Genomic DNA, 19,929 nt, shown 5'->3' with positions numbered 1-19,929 from the left:
CCGGGCGTCCACCCCGCACCAGTAAGTCCTGCCTGCATGTCCCCCCAGAGCTGATGCAGACGGAGGCCCACCACGTGCGCACGCTCAAGATCATGCTGAAGGTCTACTCCCGGGCCCTGCGCGAGGAGCTGCAGTTCAGCCCCAAGGCCGTCAGCCACCTCTTCCCTGGCGCGGACGACCTGCTGGAGCTGCACAGCCACTTCCTGTCTCGGCTGAAGGAGCGCCGCCAGGAGTCCCTGGAGGAGGGCAGTGACCGCAACTACATCATTCAGAAAATCGGGGACCTCCTAGTACAGCAGGTGGGCGCGGCCGGGACCAGCCCCCGCCCTGTCACTTTCCTTACTGTAAGAACATGCTCCCAAGGATAGCCATCCTGGCCCCTTAGAGCCAAGCACACAGCCAGCAGTCTAGAAACAGGCCCAAACATCAGTCCAAACACTGTCCACTGTGTGTTCTGGGCTTTCATTTGTTTGCTTGGCTGAATTTTTTTTTTTTTTTTTTTTTGGCCGCACCTCTGGCCAGTGCAAGTTCCCCGGCCAGGGATCAAACCCACACCACAGTAGTGACAATGCTGGATCCTTAACGTGCTGCGCCACCAGGAAGCTCCCTACTTTTTGGTCTTGCTGGCTGTGTTTTTGGACTGATGCCATCTGTGGCAGGTCTCTTGACCCCGTGCTGACTTCTTTTGAGGCCAGCTTGACAGAAGGGACCGTGTGCCCTCAGAGAGCCCCGAGCATCCTAAGTCAGCTTGCTAGGATTCGTTGGAAGCCCCCTTTTGCCTTTGAATCCTTCTAACATTCTTTGGCTTACATTCATTCTCTTCCTGGGATTTCAGGAAGCTTTCCGAAGCACTTGGGGCATGTAAAAGTTTTCTGCTTTTCCCCTTTTGCACCTGGTGACGAGGCACACGTCCTGAACCGTTTCTCTCCTTGAGAGCGAGCTAGACAAGAAAGCGAAATCCCGAGTAAGGTCAGCCCGTGTTTTAGCAGAGCCAGGTGACCGAGATAAAAGCATTCCCCTGGCAGTTTTCGTGTTTCCTTCTAGTAACATCTTCATGGCCTTTCTTCAGTTTTCAGGTGAAATTGGGGAGAGAATGAAAGAAAAATACGGTGTCTTTTGTAGTGGCCACAACGAAGCCGTCAATCACTACAAGTTGCTGCTGCAACAAAACAAGAAATTTCAAAACTTGATCAAGGTAAAAAAAATAATTTTTTTAAAGTTAAAAAAGTCATTGTTTTGGGGGGGCTTTGTTGTTGCTGTTATTTTGTCTTTTTAGGGCTGCGCCCATGGCACATGGAAGTTCCCAGGCTAGGGGTCAAATCGACCTACGCCACAGCCACACCAGATCCAAGCCATATCTGCAACCTACACTACACCGAAACTCAAGGCAACGCTGGATCCTTAACCCACTGAGCAGGGCCAGGGATCGAACTCACGTCCCACGGATACTAGTTGGGTTCATTACCACTGAGCCACAATGGGAAATTCAAAGATAAGGTTTTTGTAAGGCTTTTTGTCTTCTTTTTTTTTTTTTTTTTTTTTTTTCAGGGATGCACCTGCAGCGTATGGAAGTTCCTAGGCTAGGGGTTAAATCGGAGCTGCAGCTGCTGGCCTATGCACAGCCACAGCAACACCAGATCCTTAACCCACTGAGGGAGGCCTATGGATCGAACCTGAGCTCATAGATACTAGTCGGGTTCATTACCACAGAACCATAACAGGAACTCCTCAACTTCGTGATATGTTTTGGAGTGTTCCCCCTCCACACAGAACTGTAAGCTTTTGGAGAGCTTGGGATTATAAATGACTAGTCATAAAGCAGTGATTTTCAAGTTTCTGTTTTGTTTTTAACCACAAATCCATTTACAACAGGGCAGTGGGATCTGTGGAGAAGCCCAAGGTGGAAAATAAAGCAAAGCTGTACAGTAGAAAATTGACAGAACACTGTAAACCAGCTATAATGGAAAAAATAAAACTCATTTAAAAGAAAAGAAAGCAAAGCAAACCTTGGGCTTTGTTCATCCCAGGGAGGCCCTTAGATGACCCACCCCCGCCCCAGTGGATGGCCCTCATTGCTCAGACTGTGGAGGTGACATAAGTGTCACTACGAGAGGCTTCCCTGTCCCAGGAACCAGCCTTCCGGAGCTACCTCCTCTGCCTCAGATGCTCTGGCAGGTGCAAGACCTGCATTTCTCTAAGCTTTTGCCCCTCCCTTGCCTCCTCCCGTCTGGTCCCCATTTGTCCCTGCCGAAGGTGGAATGACCCACTCCTGTCTTCTGCCCAACAGTGAACAGGTGCTCAGGGCCCAGAAGCTGAGTCAGCAGGTTGGGTAAGGCTCCACCTCCCACTTCCTGGGAGTTGCTCCTGGTCAAGTCCAGGAGCTGTAAACTAGTTATAATGGAAAAAATAAAAATCATTTAAAAAAGAAAAGAAGGCAAACTCTGCAGCAGCCGGCCCACTTCATCCCCAAACAGCTCCACCTCCTGTTGCCTGGACCCCAAGGCCTTAATTCTGAAGTGATACCCAGCAGTCTAGAGATCAGGATGATGGGTTTTTAAATTTCAGTCCATGGTCCTGGCCGTGGATGGACCTGAAAGGGAGGGGGTCTCTTGGTGATAAGCAGAGGGACAAACCATCTGTCATCATGAACCAGAAACAGCTGGATAGTGGGAGGTTTCCAATGAGATAGAAGGAAGCAGGCAGCTCTCTGCCCCTGGAATCTCACAAATCCCAGTGCCTCCTTGGGTCCCCTTTAAAAGGGGCCCTTGTAGTTCCTGTTGTGGCTGAGCAGGTGAAGAAGCCAGCGAGGATCCATGAGGATGCAGGTTCAATCCCTGGCCTACTCAGAGGATGAGAATCTGGCATTGGCATGAACTGTGGTATAGGTCACAAACACAGTTTGGATTCTGTGATGCTGTGGTTGTGGCGTAGGCCAGCAGCTGTAGCTCTGATTCGACCCCTAGCCTGGGAACCTCCATATGCCGTGGGTGTGGCCCTACAAAGGCCAAAAAAAAAAAAAAAAAAGAGTAAACTGTGAAATAAATGGATTTATTAAAAAAAAAAAAAAGTGGCCCTCTGTGATCAGTACCTTCCTGAACCAAACACCAGAGCAGCGGGGACAGGAAAGCAGAATGTGCAGTATGCTCTGGAGAGCACAGGAAGAGGCCCTTAGCCTCCCCCAAGAAGTGGCCTCAAGTGACCAGTTCTCGGGCTCTTAGCTAGAAGCATGCACCCTCCCAGCAGCCACCAGAGAGCCAGTCCAGAGACACAGGCCCATTGGGGTCTGGAAGGTTAGGGTCTGTGCACGTGCACGTGTGTGTGGGCCAGATCTCCAGGTGATACCCGTAGCCACCCCTGCCCCCCAGGCTGGCTTCTCCATAGTGGATTTTGCAGGAGCCCTCGTTTCCAGCAGGTGAAGCTGCCTCTGCTTTTCTGTATACAGCGGGTGGTCTCTGCTTTCAAGTATCTGGCAGAGGCGGAAAAAAAGGTCCCCCTGAGCTGAAAAAGGAAGGAACCCACAGTCCTGCTGTCCCACTGCCAAGTGGTTTGGCAGGTGATAAGGTATCCACAGGGTGTGGCTTTGTTCTCTCCATTTTGTAGAAAATCGGCAACTTTTCCATCGTGAGGAGGCTTGGCGTGCAGGAGTGTATTCTTCTGGTCACCCAGCGCATAACCAAGTACCCCGTGCTGGTGGAGCGCATTATTCAGAACACAGAAGGTACGGTAGCTCTCCCGCCTTGCTCATCGGTGCTTGGGGAGTGGTCTCTTTCTCCCAGCCCCCTGTTCTAGCCGTGGGTTAGACAGTCCACTCTGCCGTCTGTCCTGGTGCTCCGGACTCAGCTGGGCTCGGGGATCACTAACTGAGCTGCCACCTGGTGGACCCCCCCATGCTTGGGGTTTCCAACTCAAGAAAGACGGGATGCCTGGTCTTACCTGCCTGCTGTTCCAGCCAGTCCCTGCGCAGGCTGGGCTGGAGCAGCCCTCGGTTCGTATTGGAGAGGGGGTGAAAGGATGGAGGTAGAACCCCTGCTAAGATCACTCTTGGGATGACCTCTGTGTCGCACACCTGCAGCCGTGAAGGGCAGAGAGCCTGCAGCCCGGTGAGGGGATCCCGGAGGCCAGGGCAGTGCTGACCACACCTCCCTCATCTGCAGGGATTTGGGCCGAGGGAGAATGACCAAAGCTCCCCGCCACAAAAGAGTGGAGTCCTTGGAGTGGGAGGAGCCAGCCCTGGTAATGGCAGGAGGAGGGAGTCTTACGGAGAGCTGGACGGCACGGGGGAGTCTCTGTACCCAAGAGGGGCCAGCGATGCTGTGCAGGGCCTTTTTTGTAGCTTGATTTGCACCTTAGCTTCTGCCTTCTACAGAAGCACTGTCTTTGGCTAAAAAACAAACAAAACAGAAACAGAAAACATTTACATCTCAGGAGATTCGAGATGTAAGGTGATTCTTGAGGGCCCCCCGAGCAGTGGCCTTGGGACATACCTCCTCGGCCCCGTAGCATGTCCACCTCCACTGTGTTTGTGACCGCAAAGGAAAGCGCTAACTCTGCTGTGTGTGGCAGCTGGCTCCGAGGAAAACAAAGACCTGACCCAGGCCCTGAACCTCATCAGAGACATCATCTCACAAGTGGACGCCAGGGTCAGCGAGTGTGAGAAGGGCCAGCGCCTCAAGGAGATCACAGGGAAGATGGACCTGAAGTCATCCAGCAAGCTCAAGAATGGGCTGACCTTCCGCAAGGAGGACATGCTGCAGCGGCAGCTCCACCTGGAGGGCACGCTGTGCTGGAAGACCACGTCAGGGCGCCTGAAAGGTAAAGCCTGTCCCTGGTCACCTCTGGTGGGCACCATCTTGAGTTGGGAGGTGCCATCTTGGAGTGGTGGACACCATCCTGGAAAGGTGGCACCATCTGGGATCATTGGCACCCTCTTGGAGTCTTGGGGGCCTTCTTGGATCTGTGAGGGCCATTTTGGATTGCTGGGTGCCAGCTGACACAGAGCCACTGCAGCCCAGCCGCTTCATGGCTGAGAAAAGGTACCATACTGATTCAGGACAAGCAGTTGTAGCAGAATTACAGCAAGAGGGAGGTGGTCGAACCAGCACCCTCTTTCTCAAGGGATTAAGATGGTGTGGTTCACACAGGCAGGGCCGCCAGGTGGAGGGGGCACACCGAGTCATTGTCTTGTGAGCAAAAGCCCCAGGTATCATGACACCCCAGGTTTAGCAAAGACCCCGGGGTTCTAAACAGCAGTGAGGGCCCCGTGGGGCTAGAGGATGCCACCCAGGCTACAGACCTCAGTGTCCCACAGCATCCCACCGGCTGCTCAGGGCGAGCTCCAAGCCCTCCCTTCAAGCTCTGTGGTGCAGTTCCAGGCAAGAGGGCACTTGGGACTGATCCCAGAGTTTCCTGTCCATTTCATGAGCCTCTAGAACCGTCCTAACCTTTACAGATGGTATCTTTGGGGGAGTGTTGCAGGCGGCCAAATGACAGACTCTGTCCCTAACTTGAGCAGGGGAGCCACCCAAAGATAGAGTTAAACAGTTAAGCACCTGCTATGTGCCAGGCCCCGAGGTGGCTGGTGAATGCCCTGCCCTTATGGGGCTCCAGTCCATAGGCAGAGAAGTAAACAGGAAACTAGTGAAAAGTGCAGCATGTGCTTTAGAGAAACCCAACAGACTGCTTCGCCTGAGAATTCTGGGAGGAGAAGGCTCCTGGTTGAGATGGGGTACGTGAACAGCTCCCCGAGAAGGCAGTGTTTGTGTTTCCTGCATCATGAGTGCTCCTGTCGGAAACACGGTTCAGGATGTGCACCAGCTGGTTCATGCAGGTTGCTGCACGATGTCCCTACAGTGATAAGGCACTGAGCCTACTGCCACCAGAATGCTCAGACATTCGGGGATAAGAGCGTTGCTGTGGAAGGAGGTGCAAGTGTGACTCAGAAGCGGGAAGGACATAGGGGTTAGTTCCCATTTGGGAAATCAGAGAGAGTGGGTCCCAGCCGTGCTCAGTCCGCTGTGGCTTCCTGCCATGCATCGGTATTAAACGTTGATACTAGTGAGTTCCCTGGTGGCTCAGTGGTTAGAGATCCGGTGTTGTCACTGCTGTGGCGTGGGTTCAATCTCTGGCCTGGGAATTTCTGCATGCTGCAGACACAGCCAAAACAAAACAAAAACAAACAAACAAACCCACAAAACAAAAAAGTTGAAACCAGGAGGGTGATGGAAAGGGACTGAGGTCAAAGAGCACCCCTTGGGGAGTTCCTGTTGTGGCTCAGTGGTTAACGAATCCGACTTGGAACCGTGAGATTGTGGGTTCGATCCCTAGCCTTGCTCAGTGGGTTAAGGATCCGTCATTGCCGTGAGCTGTGGTGTAGGTTGTAGAATCGGCTTGGATCCCGCGTTGCTGTGGCTGTGTGTAGGCCAGCGGCTACAGCTCCAATTCAACCCCTAGCCTGGGAACCTCCACATGCCGCGGGAGCAGCCCAAGAAATGGCAAAAAGACAAAAAAAACAAAACAAAACAAAACAAAAAAAACACCCCCGGGCTCCTGCAGAAGCATTGTGGTGCGGGCTGAGGCCTGCCTGGGATTCCACATCTGCCCAGCAGGACCCACGCAGCCACGGGAGCCATAAGACATTTCCTTCTCTCTTGTCCCCTTAGATGTCCTTGCCGTCCTCTTGACGGACGTGCTTCTGCTGCTACAAGAAAAGGATCAAAAATACGTCTTTGCTTCTGTGGTACGTGTCCTATCCCTTCACACAAAGGGCTGCTTGTTTGAGGTGACTGAATGCAGGCGGTGGCCAGTGCCAAGGCAGGGGACAGACAGCTGGAGAGCAAGGTGGCTGGAAAAGCACATCCACGTTGCCCCATCCTGGGCTTCAGAGTTGTGCCAACATCCGGGCCAGTTCCCTGTATCTCCATGGCCCTCTCCTCCCTGGGATCTAACTCCTCCCTGAGGATGCGTGCTCAGGCAGCCACTGCCCTGTGAGCTATGACCACGTTGGCCCCATAGCCCGCTGGTCCCAGAACACCCGCATCACAGGAGCCAAGCAGGCCATGAGTTCAGGCAAGGGCTGAGTCAGCCTAACCTGGCGTCAGGCTGGGGCTCCATCCATCCTGCCTGGGCCACGTCCACCAGTACCTTGGCTTCCTCCCCTGCTCATCTGTGTGGTCCGCAGGTACCCACCGCCAAGGGGTCAGAGAGCCTATTCACCTCCGGGTTCACCTGGAGAGGAAGGTGGCTTTACATCCCTTTCCCAGAGTCGCAACTAGCTTCTCAAGAAGTTTCCGGAACTGGTCAAGCTGTTTTGCCAAACGGTTGTCTCGCCCTGACTCCAGCACGTCTCGTGCGTGCTGCATGTTCACTCTCGTGAGCACAATGGGCCGTCTCTAATCCGCTGTGCCACCTGCTCTGGGCCTCCCACCCCCTACCCCACACATGTCTGCATCCTGCTCGCTTCTCCCATAAAGACACTGGTCACGTGGGATTAGGGCCCACCCTGATGACCTCATTTTATAGTCACCTCTTCATAAAGACCCTCTCTCCAAACACGGTTACCTTCTGAGGTTAGGCCCTTAGCTTGGGGAGTTGGGGCAGGGGAACAATACTGCACATAACAACCAATTAAAAAGGTGCCTTTTCCTGGTCGGTCAGAGCGTTTACCTCTTGGAGGATCCACTGCAGATTGGGTATACTGGTTGGCTCTGGGTGTCTGGGCACAGGATTGGGAGGAAGATTCTTGTGTCGTCTAGACAACCTCCTCTTGTATGAGTTGTGTACAGTGTACGTGCGTTAGTGATTCTAAAACCTCTGTTAAGCATGTCGAACAGACATATTAAGAGGATGTGAGGATATCACTGTACCAGTGGCTTTTTTTCCCCAGATGGTAAAATCTTTCTGCTTTGAATTGTTTGAGAATAGCAGGATGCACAGTACCCGCCTCCAGTCCCCTTCCCCTCTGGCTTATGGCTCTGGGCTTTTGGGGTGCGGCAGGTATAGGGTGACCCCCCCATCCCACCCATGCAGGACTCCAAGCGCCCCGTCATCTCGCTGCAAAAGCTCATCGTGAGGGAAGTGGCCAACGAGGAGAAAGCCATGTTTCTCATCAGCGCCTCCCTGCACGGGCCTGAGATGTACGAGATTTACACCAGCTCCAAGGAGGAGAGGAACACGTGGATGGCCCACATCCGAAGGGCCGTGGAGAGGTGAGGGGCCGTGTGGGCCTTCCCCCTATACCCCCGATGGCTTTGCCCTTGGCTTGTTTTGTGTGTGTGTGTGTTTTCTTTTTTTTCTTTTTTTTTTTTTTTTTTGGTCTTTTAGGGACGCGCTTGCAGCATATGGTGGTTCCCAGGCTAGGGGTCGAACTGGAGCTATAGCTGCTGGCCTACAACACAACCACAGCAATGCAGGATCCAAGCTGCGTCTGTGACCTACACCACAGCTCACGGCAATGCCGGATCCTTAGCCACTGAGCAAGGCCAGGGATCGAACCTGCAACCTCATGGTTCCTAGTCAAATTTGTTAACCACTGAGCCATGACGGGAACCCTGGCCCTTGGCTTTGATGGCAGGCAAATCAGCACTGACCTTAGAGAGCTTGCAGGGGTGCAGGGGATTGCAGGCAGGGGGTCAGGAGGTCCCTTGGCCTTTCATTCCACATCAGTGCTCTGTCCATCCCCTCATCTAAGGGGGCCCAGACAGTGCCATTCCGGCTCCTTCCAACAATGGCCAAAAAGGCCCGATGTCTCTGGCCGGGAGAGGTGATACCTTCTGTGTCAGTGGGGTATCCACCTGACATGGTGGGCTGTCCGTTCTCACGAGGCCAGGGGATCCCTCAGGACCCCAGCCCTGTGGCTCTGTGATGCTTGGTTTCTGGTCCACTGGCAGATGGGGCCTGTGGTCCAGCACCTGCCCCCAGCCTGCTGCTCCCTCCCTTAATGCCTAGAAGCCTCCCGAAGCCTCAGTCTGCTCGGAGCTCCCTTGATACTCAACTCCAGCTCTGTTGGGCTGGCAGCCTCCTGTCCCTGGGAGGTCCCCAGGGAATGAACTGCCCCTTTTCCCCTCCCAAGTTTCAGCCAAGCATTTGAAACTTGTGACCATGGAGTTCCCTTGGTGGCCTAGCGGTTAAGGATCCAGTGTTGCCACTGCTGTGGCTGGGGTTTGGTCCCTAGTTCGATGGGCTGTGTTTCTCTCCAGCACGGTTAACCTGTGGCAGGCTAAATCTCCACCACACCAGGGATGCTCTGCAGCTGGGTCTTCAGGCAGACCCCTCAGTGCTGTTTCAGAGGCGGCAGGCTGTCTGTCCCTTCTCCCTACAGCTGTCCGGACGAGGAGGAGGGGCCCTTCAGCGAGGCCCGCGCCATGAGGCTGAGGGAATTCCAAGGTAAGGGGGCATCAGTCCGACCTCTGTGCCCACCGTGTGGTCCCTCGTCAGGTGACAGGGCCCCTGGAGCCCTCGTGGGCCCAGCAGTGGCATTTGTGTTCCGTCCCATCGGGACTGGCCTTGGAGCAGATCACCATCCAGGTGACCAGGAATTTGGCTGTGGGCTGTCCTGTGTCCTGCACAGGACACAAGAACAGTTTGTAGTGCTCTTCCAGAGGACGTGGGGGAAAGGGAGAGGGGTTGCCAGGGTCCCTGAGCCCCTTCCGGACACACACTGTCCCTTCCCCAGACGCCTGCTGGGCCTCCACCTGGATGCCCCAGTTCATGTGCATCAAACCCCAGGGAGCCTGGTAGTAGCCCGGGACCCCACAACTTCCTTCTGGAGCCAAGCAGACCCAGACCATCCTGGCTTTGCAACCAGTGACACAGGCTTCCTCCTCCATTTGGATTTTTTTCTTGAAACTATGTTATTGAGATAAGATTCACATACCATACATACCTTTTTTTTTCTTTTTTTGGCCAAGGCGTGCAGTGGCTTGATGTGGGATCTCAGTCCCTAGACCAGGGATTGAAGCCAGGCTGCAGCAGTGCAAGTGAGGAATCCTAACTTCTAGGCCCCTAGGGAACTCCCCAGGTCACCCATTTAAAGTGGGCCACGCGGGGGCTCTCAGTATCCAACACAAGGTTATGCAGCCATCCCCACAGCCAACAGCCAACACAGGCTGTTCTCATCACCTCAAAAAAGAAACCCCATCCCCATCAGCGGTCACTCCTGTTCCCTCCTCCCGCAGCCTCTGGGAACCCCTTTTCTACTGTCTATGACTTGACCTGTTCCAGACACCTCATATAAGTGGGGTCATTTAGCCCTTCATCACTGGCTTATTTCACTGAGCATGATATTTTCAAGGTTCATCCAAGTGGCAGCATATGGCAGAATTTCCCTCCTTTTTTTGAGGCAGAATAATATTCTGTTGTATGGATGGACCACCTTGTGCTTATCCATTCTCCTCCCCAGTTTTAACAGGTTCCCATGAGATTTCAGGGAGGTCATTGCCAAGAGTAAAAGTCCTAGTACTTTGCAGTCTCAATCAGCTCCCCTCTTCTCTTTCACTCACCACCATCTTTATTTTTGAATTAGGTAACATTTAAGCAATCAGTACATAAAATTAGGTGATGTGTATTTTATTTCTCTTTGTGGAGAGAGTGCACGTTTGAAGGTGTGAAGGAATAAAAACACCCAAAATCCCACTGACCCCTGAAAGTATAATGCTAACGTAGTAGTCATATAAATTCAATAGTATTCATTTCATCCTCTTCACTTACTTCTACCTGATGGTAGGAAAATACATGACCTGCACAGACACATCTCCATGGCCACCACAGAGCCAGACAGTCATCTCTCTCCATCAACCATTCCTAGCAAGTCTTAGTGAATTAGAAATTGATGTTTTTCGGAGTTACCATTGTGATGCGTTGGAAATGAATCCAACTAGTATCCATCAGCTAGTATCCATGAGGACGCAGGTGTGATCCCTGGCCTTGCTTAGTGGGTCTGGGATCCAGCATTGCCGCAAGCTGTGGGGTAGGTCATATATGTGGCTCGGTTCCTCTGCTGCTATGGCTGTGGCATAGGCCGGTGGCTGCAGCTCTTGATTCAACCCCCAGCCTGGGGACTTCCATATGCCACAGGTGCGGCCCTAAAAAGAAAAAAGAAAATAAAGGGAAGAAAGATATTTTCAGAGTTCCCTCGTGGCCTAGTGGTTAAGGATCTGGCATTGTCACTGCTGTGGCACAGGTTCAATCCTTGGCCTGGGTACTTCCATAAGCCACAGGCGCCCCCCCCCCAAAAAAGAACCCCTAAAGAAATAGAGTTTTCTTCATTAAGATCTTCTTTCCTCTCTTGGACCAAAAGCCAACCTCATCTTTCACATTGGAAAGTCAGGGGCACTCCCATCAAAGTCAGGAGTGAGGCAGGGCCCCTGACTCTCCCCATTATTATCTTCACCGTGGAAGTTCCAGCCAGGGTAATAAGGGAAGAAACAGAAGGAAGAGACCATGATTGGAAGGGAGGCGGCAGAATTATTGTTTGCAGGTGACATGATTATTTGCCCAGAAAAATCAGTACACTCAACTGGAAACCTATTGGAAATGGTAAAGTAAGCTCACTAATTTAGTGGAACAGGATGAATGTATATGTACTAGCAATCAGTGCGAAAGTCTAAGATAGTAAGTCATAGTCATGGCAGCAAAAAAGGTTATAAAACCCAGAGACTTGTAAGAAGGCTTTCGAGATTAGAAAACTCTGTATCAGGCTCTCAATTTGTCCCAGACTAATAAAAATCAGCCCATTATGGTCCTCCCCCACACCTCCAGTGTGTTTGATTTTAATCACTGGAGTCAACCAGGAGATAGGGCCACACTGGCACCTGCCTCTTGGGAATGTTAGACAAAGGCAGAGGTCCACCTCTGGATAGGGCGTGGGTCAGCGGGGCCCTGCCAGGCATCCTCACCCCACCCCCAGCCCCTCTCCAGGGAGACCACCCCAGAGGAGGCCAACCCCAACCCCCACCCCCACCCCCACTTTGCAGAGCAACTGAATGTGAAAGACCAGCAGATCGCACAGAGCCTCAGCGAGAAGCAACAGATCTACCTGGAGATGGCCGAGATGAGTGGCCTCGAGGACCTTGCCCAGCCGCGGCTCCTCTTCCGGGGAGGAGACCCCCCTGGGAACCTGCAGGGGGAGCTGATTCTCAAGTCAGCTATGAGCGAGAGTGAGTAGCCACAGCACTGAGGCCAGGTGCGGCCCCCAAGCCCCCTCCCCCCTGGTGGGCTCCTCGAGGCCAGGCCCTCACATCACCCTATCCAGGCGCTCCCATCTGCCTCTGTTCTCCTAGAGTTGGAAGGACACAATCAGGTGCCAGCCCCTCTCTGCAAACTTAAAGTACTGTCTCACACTCACTCAACAAACATTCCCAAGGCCTGCCACACGTGAGGCTTCATGCTAGGCCCCAGGTTCTCCAGCTGAGACAGTTCCTCTTCTTTCTAATACGTGGGTCACCTCCGGAAAAATGCACACATATGCATTTGACCAGTCATTTCAGGGGTTCCTGGCCAGTAAGCACAGTCAGGGTCCTTGCGGAGACCCTGGCAGCTTCCATGCAGCCGCCGAGTCCTGCGCCAGGCCTGGTGACCAGTGCTCATCCAGCCCAGCAGGATGGCCAGGACTCCTCTTTCCATGGCAGATGAGACAGACGTAGCCTTCCCTTCAGAACTTTCCATCGGAGTGAAGAGAACCCAGGCCAGAGGGCTCCCTTGTGGACGCTGCTTGTGCTCAGTCTCCCTCTGGCCACACGGACATTCTTCCTCCTGTGTCTCCAATCACCACTGTTCTTGGGCCTCAGAGACCCTCTCATGTCCCGTGCCTCGGGCTAGAATGTTCTCCCACCTCCTCACCTGGCCGAAGCCATATTGTCCTTGAGCACCTTGTGTGACCAGCCCTGACCTTCTGTAGACTCAAACTGGCATGTCCTGTGTGCATTACCTGTGCAGGGAGTGCACCGGGTCAGAGAGGGACCTGGCGCCCTGCTCCAAGCCCACGGTGGGCCCTCAGGGTGACTTGGTCCCCCTTCCATCTCTTTCCGCAGTCGAGGACATCCAGAGCCTGATCTGCCGGCAGCTTGGCAGCACGGAAGACGGGAGTGGCTGTGGGGTCCTGGCCCGGAGAGTGGAGAGCTCCGGGGGCCACGACAGCGCGGGCAACCCCGGCAAGAGTGAGTGGTGCTGCCTCCCGGGGTCAGAGCTTTTCAGGACCCGGGGAGGTCAGAGGCGGTGGGGAGACCAGCAGTTTCTCAGAACGTTCCCTTCCCCTGGGGTCCTTGGCAGAGCCTGGACGCTTGCTGTTCAGCATCTCTCTTACTGTTTTCCCTCAACCTATAAACTCTCCAGGGTTAGGGCTCTGGAGCTTCCCAGGGTGATCAGTCATGTCCTCACAGCAGCGCTCAGACCAGTTCCTGCTGGTCTCTGAATCCCAGATGCCACCCTTGGAGTCCAGACCCCAGGGGACCCGCAGCATCTCACGCACCTGGCTTGGGTTTCAGATGGCAGTTATCAGAAGAAAGTCTGCAGCAGTGACCCAGGTCCCCGAGACCCACAGGGCCCCGCGGGCAGCCCAGACTGGAAGCTCGGCGACACCCCAGGGGCCTCGGAGGAAGCGCCGCAGGCGGTACGCTGCTTCCTTGGGATGTTTCTGGACTCAGTGCACAGTCAGCCCAAGTCCTTTAAATCATCGTCAGTGAGGGAGAACAGCCTGTGCTTGGCGTATCTAGTTTCTCTGTGTTGCAGCAAATATTGAGCAGCACCATCTCATTTTACAGTGCATGGTAGTTAATATGCAGAGTGACAGGTGGGCCGGTGATCCTCCCGGTTTCTCCGGCAGGCCCCGGGAGGGTGGGTGGTGTCCAGGAGGGAGGCAGGGGAGGGGCAGGCATAGGGCAGCAGCCAGGGCCTCATCAACAGATGAGAGACACTAGACAGGGACCACAGCTTTCAGTCTGCACAGGGGTCCTCAGGCCCACAGATGCCGGTGTCACCGGCCGGTCCCTCCCCTTTCACTCAGGAGGCCCACCCCTGCCAGGCCTCAGGAGTCAGAGGCACACTGCCTCTGGCCACCTCTGAGGCCTGAGCTCCTCCGAGGCTCCCACAGGGCAGGCCCACGCCAGCAACCCTCACATCTCACTGTGGCCACCTTGAGCCCTCGTTTCCAGACACCGAGACTGGCACAAGCAGATGAGCAGGCACGGCCTGTCCCATGCTGAGGAGACATCTTAGCAAAAGTAAGCAGGTCTGACTTCAGGTGGACTGATCCTTAGAAACTCCCTTTGTATTGATGCTGTCTCCACAGGGAGAGGTGCCAGGTGCAGAGCCTGGGCCCCGGCTGCCTGCTGTCGTGGAGTCAGAGGTAAACTCAGGGCTTCTGCATGGATGTCCATTGTCACCCCCTACCCCCTGCCCCCTGCCCCAGATGGCACACACACCCAGTAGGGCGTTGTGCAGAGAGCTAGTGCCCCTTTCCTCTCTGTAGCTTGTCCATCGGATCCAGACGCTGTCCCAGCTGCTCCTCAGCCTCCAGGTATCACACCTTTGGGGAGCGTGGCGAGCCCCCAAAAATTTAGAGAGGGGCAGGAGGCCAGGCTCTTCCTCACACCGGCCCTCTGCTCCCCCAGGCCGTCATTGCCCAGCAGGACAGCTACGTGGAGATGCAGAGGGCCACCATCCAGGAACGTGAGAAGCAGTTCCGGCTGCAGTCGACCCGAGGGAACCTGCTGCTGGAGCAGGAGCGGCAGCGCAACTTCGAGAAGCAACGGGAGGAGCTGGCGGGCGTGCAGAAGCTGCAGGGCCAGCTGCGCCTGGAGCAGCAGCGCTGGGAGCGCGAGCGGGAGCACCAGCGCCGGGAGCTGGACCTGGCCTCGGCGCGCCTGCAGCAGCGCGAGAGCGAATCGCGACAGCTGCAGGAGCGGCTGAGCCAGGAGCGCGAGGAGCTGGAGCGCCAGCGGGAGGCCTACCAGCACGACCTGGAGCGGCTGCGCGAGGCCCAGCGCTCGGTGGAGCGGGAGCGCGAGCGGCTAGAGCTGCTGCGCAGGCTCAAGAAGCAGAACACGGTGCCTGGGGCGCTGCCGCCTGAGGCCCTGGCAGAGGTGAGTGCGTTCATGTAGATGAGTGTGAGTTGTGGGTGTGCGCATGAACGTGACAGTCTTACCGTAAAAATGTATGAGGATGTGTGTGGGTGTGTATATCTGCGTTTTGGGGATAGGCAATGAATGGCGGCTCTGTAGCCAGATGGGACCCTCCCAGCTAAGAGGCTTAAGTCACCGAGCAGGTCAGGTCCATCCATCTCCAGAGGCCCCGCCCCAGCCGGGAGCCTGCAGATGCAGGGCGAGGCTGGCCAGTGGCTTCATCGTGCAAATCTGCTGGGGGGCATGGCTCTTTGGACCCCGCTGAGGGCTTCCAGCAGGTACAATGGCATTGGGATGTGTCTTCTCTCCATCTTTCAGGCCCAGCCCCCAAGCCACTCTCCCAGCTTCAACGGGGAAGGGCTGGAAGGGCCCGCAGCCCTAACCAAAGCGCCAGGGCCCCGAGTGAGCACGCTGCTGTCTGGCGCTGGGCCAGAGTACCTGGATCGCCCGGAGGTCGCCCGCAGGGATAGTGCCCCAGCTGAGGGCCGGCCAGCCAAGAGTGACGTGCCCATCCAGCTGCTCAGTGCCACCAACCAGATCCAGAGGCAGGCAGCCGTGCAGCAGCAGATCCCCACCAAGCTGGCCGCCTCCACCAAGGGTGGCAAGGACAAGGGCAGCAAGAGCCGGGGCTCGCAGCGCTGGGAGAGCTCAGGTGAGTCGGACTGCCCCGGCTCCTCGCCTCTGGAGGTGGCGCTGGGAAGAAACCTCAAGGCGCAGCTGGTGTTGTGGCTGAGGCTGCCCACCCCCCACGGGGAGGTCTTTCACTTCAGAAGGCAAAATAGAAACCTCAATTCCGTGCTCCTTTTCCTGCCTTGGCCCTCAAAAGTGGGATCCAGGACAAGGGGGCATCTTGGTGATTCAGAAAGGGGCCTTGGAAATACTTGGGGAGTCAGGTGCCGTGGGCGGGGAGTCACATCAACTGATGCCAGCGCACCCCCACTGAGCTCCACTCTGCGCTGGTCCACGTTCAGTGGGTCCACTGGTGTCCTCACTCCACAGAGGACACACTGGGCGCTGGGGGATGTGTGGAGGAGCAGGCGAGGCCCCCAGCCGAGATCGGGGTACTCTTGTACCTGGAGCCAGGTCGAGTGCCCAGGCTGCGCCTTCTGCCCTCTTTCAGCCTCTTTTGACTTGAAGCAGCCGCTGCTTTTCAACAAGCTCATGGGCAAAGAGGAGAACACGTCTCGGAACCGCCGCTCACTGAGTCCTGTCCTGCTCAGCTCCACACCCCCCTCAGGTGAGCCAGGCCTCCCCCGGCCGCAGGGCCACGAACGGTGCCCAGCAGCTGCTGACCCCCACAACCCCCCTCTCTCTTCCAGACCCCTGCCTCCCAGCCCCAAACCCAGCCCCGGCTGACGTCCCCGCCGAGTACTTCTCTGTCAAGGCCTGGGGGGCAGCCTTCCCACCAGTGGCCCTGTCCTCCACACCACTGGACAAGGAAGAAGCCGGCAAGGAAGATGTCATTTTCTTCTAGAGGCTGTGGCTCAAGGTGCAGACCCCTCCCTGTGTTGTCGACCATCGTGCTCTCTGGGGACCTGTGCCACTATCCCTCTCCCCTTCCCAAACAGGCCTCTGCCACCAACTACTGGGCTGGGGCTGGCCTGCCATCTGTAGGATTAGCAGTGGTGCCTGGGCAACTTTGAAAACCTATTTTTTAATACAAAAAGAAAAGGTTTTAATTGAAGCTGAACCGGAGCTAACCCACAGAGCTGTAATCGCAGCGCCCCCGTGGGGAGAGGAGAGACCAACACCAGACTGTCTTTCCAAGATAGTGACCGAGTGTGGTGGTTCCACAACGAGCACAGTGACAGGCCAGACCCTGACCTGAGGAGGTGCTGCCCCCCAGGTCAGGCACTACAGCCACTAGGAGACACTGGAGCATGTCACTGTGGTACCAGACGGGGCCTGGTGATGTTGGCTCTGTTTGTCCACAGAATCAGGCAGAATGGACTTCCAAAGCAGAGACTTGCGTGGGTTCGTGGTGAACTTCAAGGCCAGGACGCGAGCCCAGGCAAGGGGCAGCACACAGCTCTCCCAGGACAGAGCGTCCCAGGGCAGGGCGGCTGGAGAGTCCAGCCAGTGGCTCGCTGGCTAGCTCTGCAGGCCCTGTAGAAGCAGACACTCGCTGTGAAAGGGGCTGATCTGGAAGGGACTGACTGCAACTCATTTTCATCTTGTGAAGGTTTTCAAAACCTGCTATTGTCACACTCGGTGCTTTCCCGAGGGGCCTTACCAAGGTGGCATGGTTCCACGGGCCTCTTGGACACTGGGCACCAGGGAAGCCAAGTCTAGAGCTTCAGCCAGGGCAGCACACCCTCTAGAGGGTCCCAACCCCAGGTGGAGGGTGCTCAGTGCCTATGAGATAGGCCAGTTTTTCCAGGGTCACTAGGGGGTAGCCCCCAGGGCTAGTGTCCCAGGACAGGGGCAGATGTTATAACAACTCCAGAGGTGGGGTGGAACACTAGAGGGACCACATGTGGCCTGGTTGGTGGCTGTTGCCAGTGAGCGCACAGATGGCTGCCATGAGGGCACCTCATGTCCAGTGGGTTGTCGAACCATATTGTCCACCCTACCCCACCCCACCCCAGGAGGGCAAGGGCCACCAGTCCAGCTGCTCAGCCATGGGTGTCTGGAATGGTGTCACATGTCCAGGAACAGCCTGGTGTGGCAGTGGAGTCAGACCCATGTTCTGCCCTGGCCAAAAGCAAGGCTGGGTGCCAGGGTGGGGAAGGGGCACCCCAAGCCCCTCATGGGACTTGGAACCCAGTATCTCCAGAAGCATTGGTGGGAGGTCTGGGTCCTGGGCGACACAGCCAGCCGGTGACAGGGAGCTGACAGTGGTGCCCGGCGTCTCCCGAGCTGGGCTCTGCCTCCTCGGGAACCGCCCTGACCTCACCCTTGGCCACCGGCCTTTGGCCCCAGCAGAGAGCAAGGAGCAGCGCCCCGCCCCGTGCACGTCCGGACTATCTGTGCCATGTCTGTGATCAGTGTTTGTGTTTTGTACTGAGACTGAGATTCACTGGAGCACTTTAGAAAAGTTGACTTGACTTTAAGTTCCTGTCCTGTCATGAAGAGGAGCTTCTGGGACCGTGCACCTCCACCCATGGGCTCTGTGCAGACCCTCCAAGATGACTCCCCGGGTGATAAGCAGTTCAAGGCCACGGGGTGGAAGCCATCTGAGGAGGTTTCTGGGTGGTGCCAGCAGCAGGGCGGTGCCCTGGGCACCTCACCAGGACCCAGAGGTCACTCATGGGTAGAGCCCAGTCTTATTTGTCAAGTTGGGGGCCGATGTTCCTGTTTCTGAGGGATCTGTACACGTTTTTGTTCATCGTGACTGTGATCTTAGTCCACCCACAATTGTTTTTCCAGTGATTGCAGCATCTCCTCACTGCAGGGCATTGCAGAACCGCCCTAGAACTTAAGACCTGACTCTAGCAATAAAGTGTCCAAGATGAGCATACTGAAGCGGCTGTTCTTTGGGTTTTTGTTTTAGAATCATCTGCCCAAGAGTTGGTGCTGTACTGCTATGTGCGGGTAGGGGTCCCCTGGGACCCCAGGCCCAGGGCCTGCCTGACAGCCAGGCTATGCTGTCCCATCCCTCCTGGGTGGGCCCAGGTCACCTCTCCTGCTGAGTGCACTGCTCCCCCTGCCCCAAGGCTAGGGTGGGGAATTGGGAACACCTCCCAGGCAAGTGACACAGCGCCCGCCCCCCCACTTACCACCAACTCAGACTGGTGATTGGAGCCATCTCGCAGAGAGCCCAGGGCCTGCTTTGGTCTCCGTGAGGAAGCCCCAGGCAGTGATTATATCTAGTCAGCATCCAGATATAATCACTGCCTGGGGCTTCCTCACGGAGACCAAAGTGGCCCCCAGGGGAAGCCAAGGTGCAGAGTACATAGCCAACCAGCCCTGGCTGGGTTCCGTCCCATTTAGCCCAGTCCCTGTGGTCCTGGGATGTCAGCATCCTCAGTAAGGGGGGGAGCCCTGCTGGCTTCTGGGTGCTCCAGGGCCCACCAGCCTCTTTGCTTCCCAAGCAAGTCCTCCTTAACAGCCAGAGATCCTTTGGGGCCTGGTCCCCTGGAATGGTCCTGCCCTCCCCCGCAACCTGAAGAGGCAGCCCAGGGAGGGGCACTGGGCAGGGGGTCTGATCACATGACAGGTAGAGCCAGTGCCTACAGGGCTGCCAACCTGTCGGGTGGGGTACCTGTGATCCAGGTGTAAGTCACCGGGCCTCCAGACAGGCAGGCAGTGCTGTGACCCCACCCTCATCCCACCAGTGCCCCTGGGTGATGGGAAGCCAGAGCACATTCCCACCACCGACTCAGCCCAGAGGGAGCCCCCCTGACAGGTGGATGGGGCAAGGGGCTCCAGCCAGGCACCAGGTGAGGTCCCTGCATCCTATGCTGCCTCCAGCAGCCCTCCAATCCAGCTGTCCCCACCAGGTAGCTTCCTAGTAAAAGAACAAAACGCAGTTGAAACCACAGGAGGCTTCAGGAACTGTAAACATGGCCTTTTACATTGGCTCTTCTGAGTGTTGTGAGCCATGAGGGAGGGGCACCCTTCCCTCTGCTGCCAGTTCTCTGATGGGATGTGGAGAGTTACAGGACAGGTCAAGAGCAAGGGGTGGGCGTGAGTGGGCCACCACCTGCCGACCCGCGGCATTCTCAAACATCAGACTGGATAACAAGCTTGCCTGGTCCTGCCGTGCTCCCCATGGGCTGGGAGATGGAGCTCAGGCATCTCCAGGGATGCTCAGAGCCTAAGACTTGCTCAGACGGGCCCTGAATGGACAATGGCAGCCCTGGGTCCAGCCCCT

At 55.9% G+C, this 19,929-nt stretch overlaps 1 protein-coding gene across 15 annotated transcripts in view; it reads left to right on the top strand.

Annotated features, from left to right (window-relative positions):
• The window catches only part of ARHGEF18 (Rho/Rac guanine nucleotide exchange factor 18), a 96,144-nt gene extending 77,566 nt beyond the window's left edge, over positions 1–18,578 (top strand). For 10 of the 15 annotated variants that reach the window (XM_021083931.2, XM_021083933.2, XM_085013129.1 and 7 more), the window contains 17 exons: positions 49–299; positions 1,070–1,195; positions 3,601–3,718; positions 4,564–4,812; positions 6,660–6,736; positions 8,026–8,204; positions 9,317–9,381; positions 11,970–12,152; positions 13,026–13,151; positions 13,479–13,603; positions 14,282–14,338; positions 14,462–14,509; positions 14,604–15,074; positions 15,432–15,765; positions 16,234–16,350; positions 16,433–16,602; positions 17,048–18,578. In XM_021083931.2, the coding sequence (XP_020939590.1) occupies positions 49–299; positions 1,070–1,195; positions 3,601–3,718; positions 4,564–4,812; positions 6,660–6,736; positions 8,026–8,204; positions 9,317–9,381; positions 11,970–12,152; positions 13,026–13,151; positions 13,479–13,603; positions 14,282–14,338; positions 14,462–14,509; positions 14,604–15,074; positions 15,432–15,765; positions 16,234–16,350; positions 16,433–16,587 (2,681 nt within the window). In that variant the 3' untranslated portion in view covers positions 16,588–16,602; positions 17,048–18,578. Of the gene's footprint in view, positions 1–48; positions 300–1,069; positions 1,196–3,600; positions 3,719–4,563; positions 4,813–6,659; positions 6,737–8,025; positions 8,205–9,316; positions 9,382–11,969; positions 12,153–13,025; positions 13,152–13,478; positions 13,604–14,281; positions 14,339–14,461; positions 14,510–14,603; positions 15,075–15,431; positions 15,766–16,233; positions 16,351–16,432 lie in introns of all 15 variants that reach the window. The other 5 variants (XM_085013128.1, XM_085013126.1, XM_085013131.1 and 2 more) reach the window with 2 other exon arrangements.
• The last annotated feature ends 1,351 nt before the right edge of the window (positions 18,579–19,929 follow it).

This window comes from Sus scrofa, chromosome 2, assembly GCF_054392235.1.
Source record: "Sus scrofa isolate SSC_HxYL_T2T_F1_AM1 chromosome 2, Sscrofa_HxYL_maternal_Yorkshire_Landrace_v2.0, whole genome shotgun sequence".
NCBI classification, from domain to species: domain Eukaryota; kingdom Metazoa; phylum Chordata; class Mammalia; order Artiodactyla; family Suidae; genus Sus; species Sus scrofa.
Note: the sequence above shows the minus strand (reverse complement) of the source record. Positions and strands in the feature narration are given on the sequence as shown.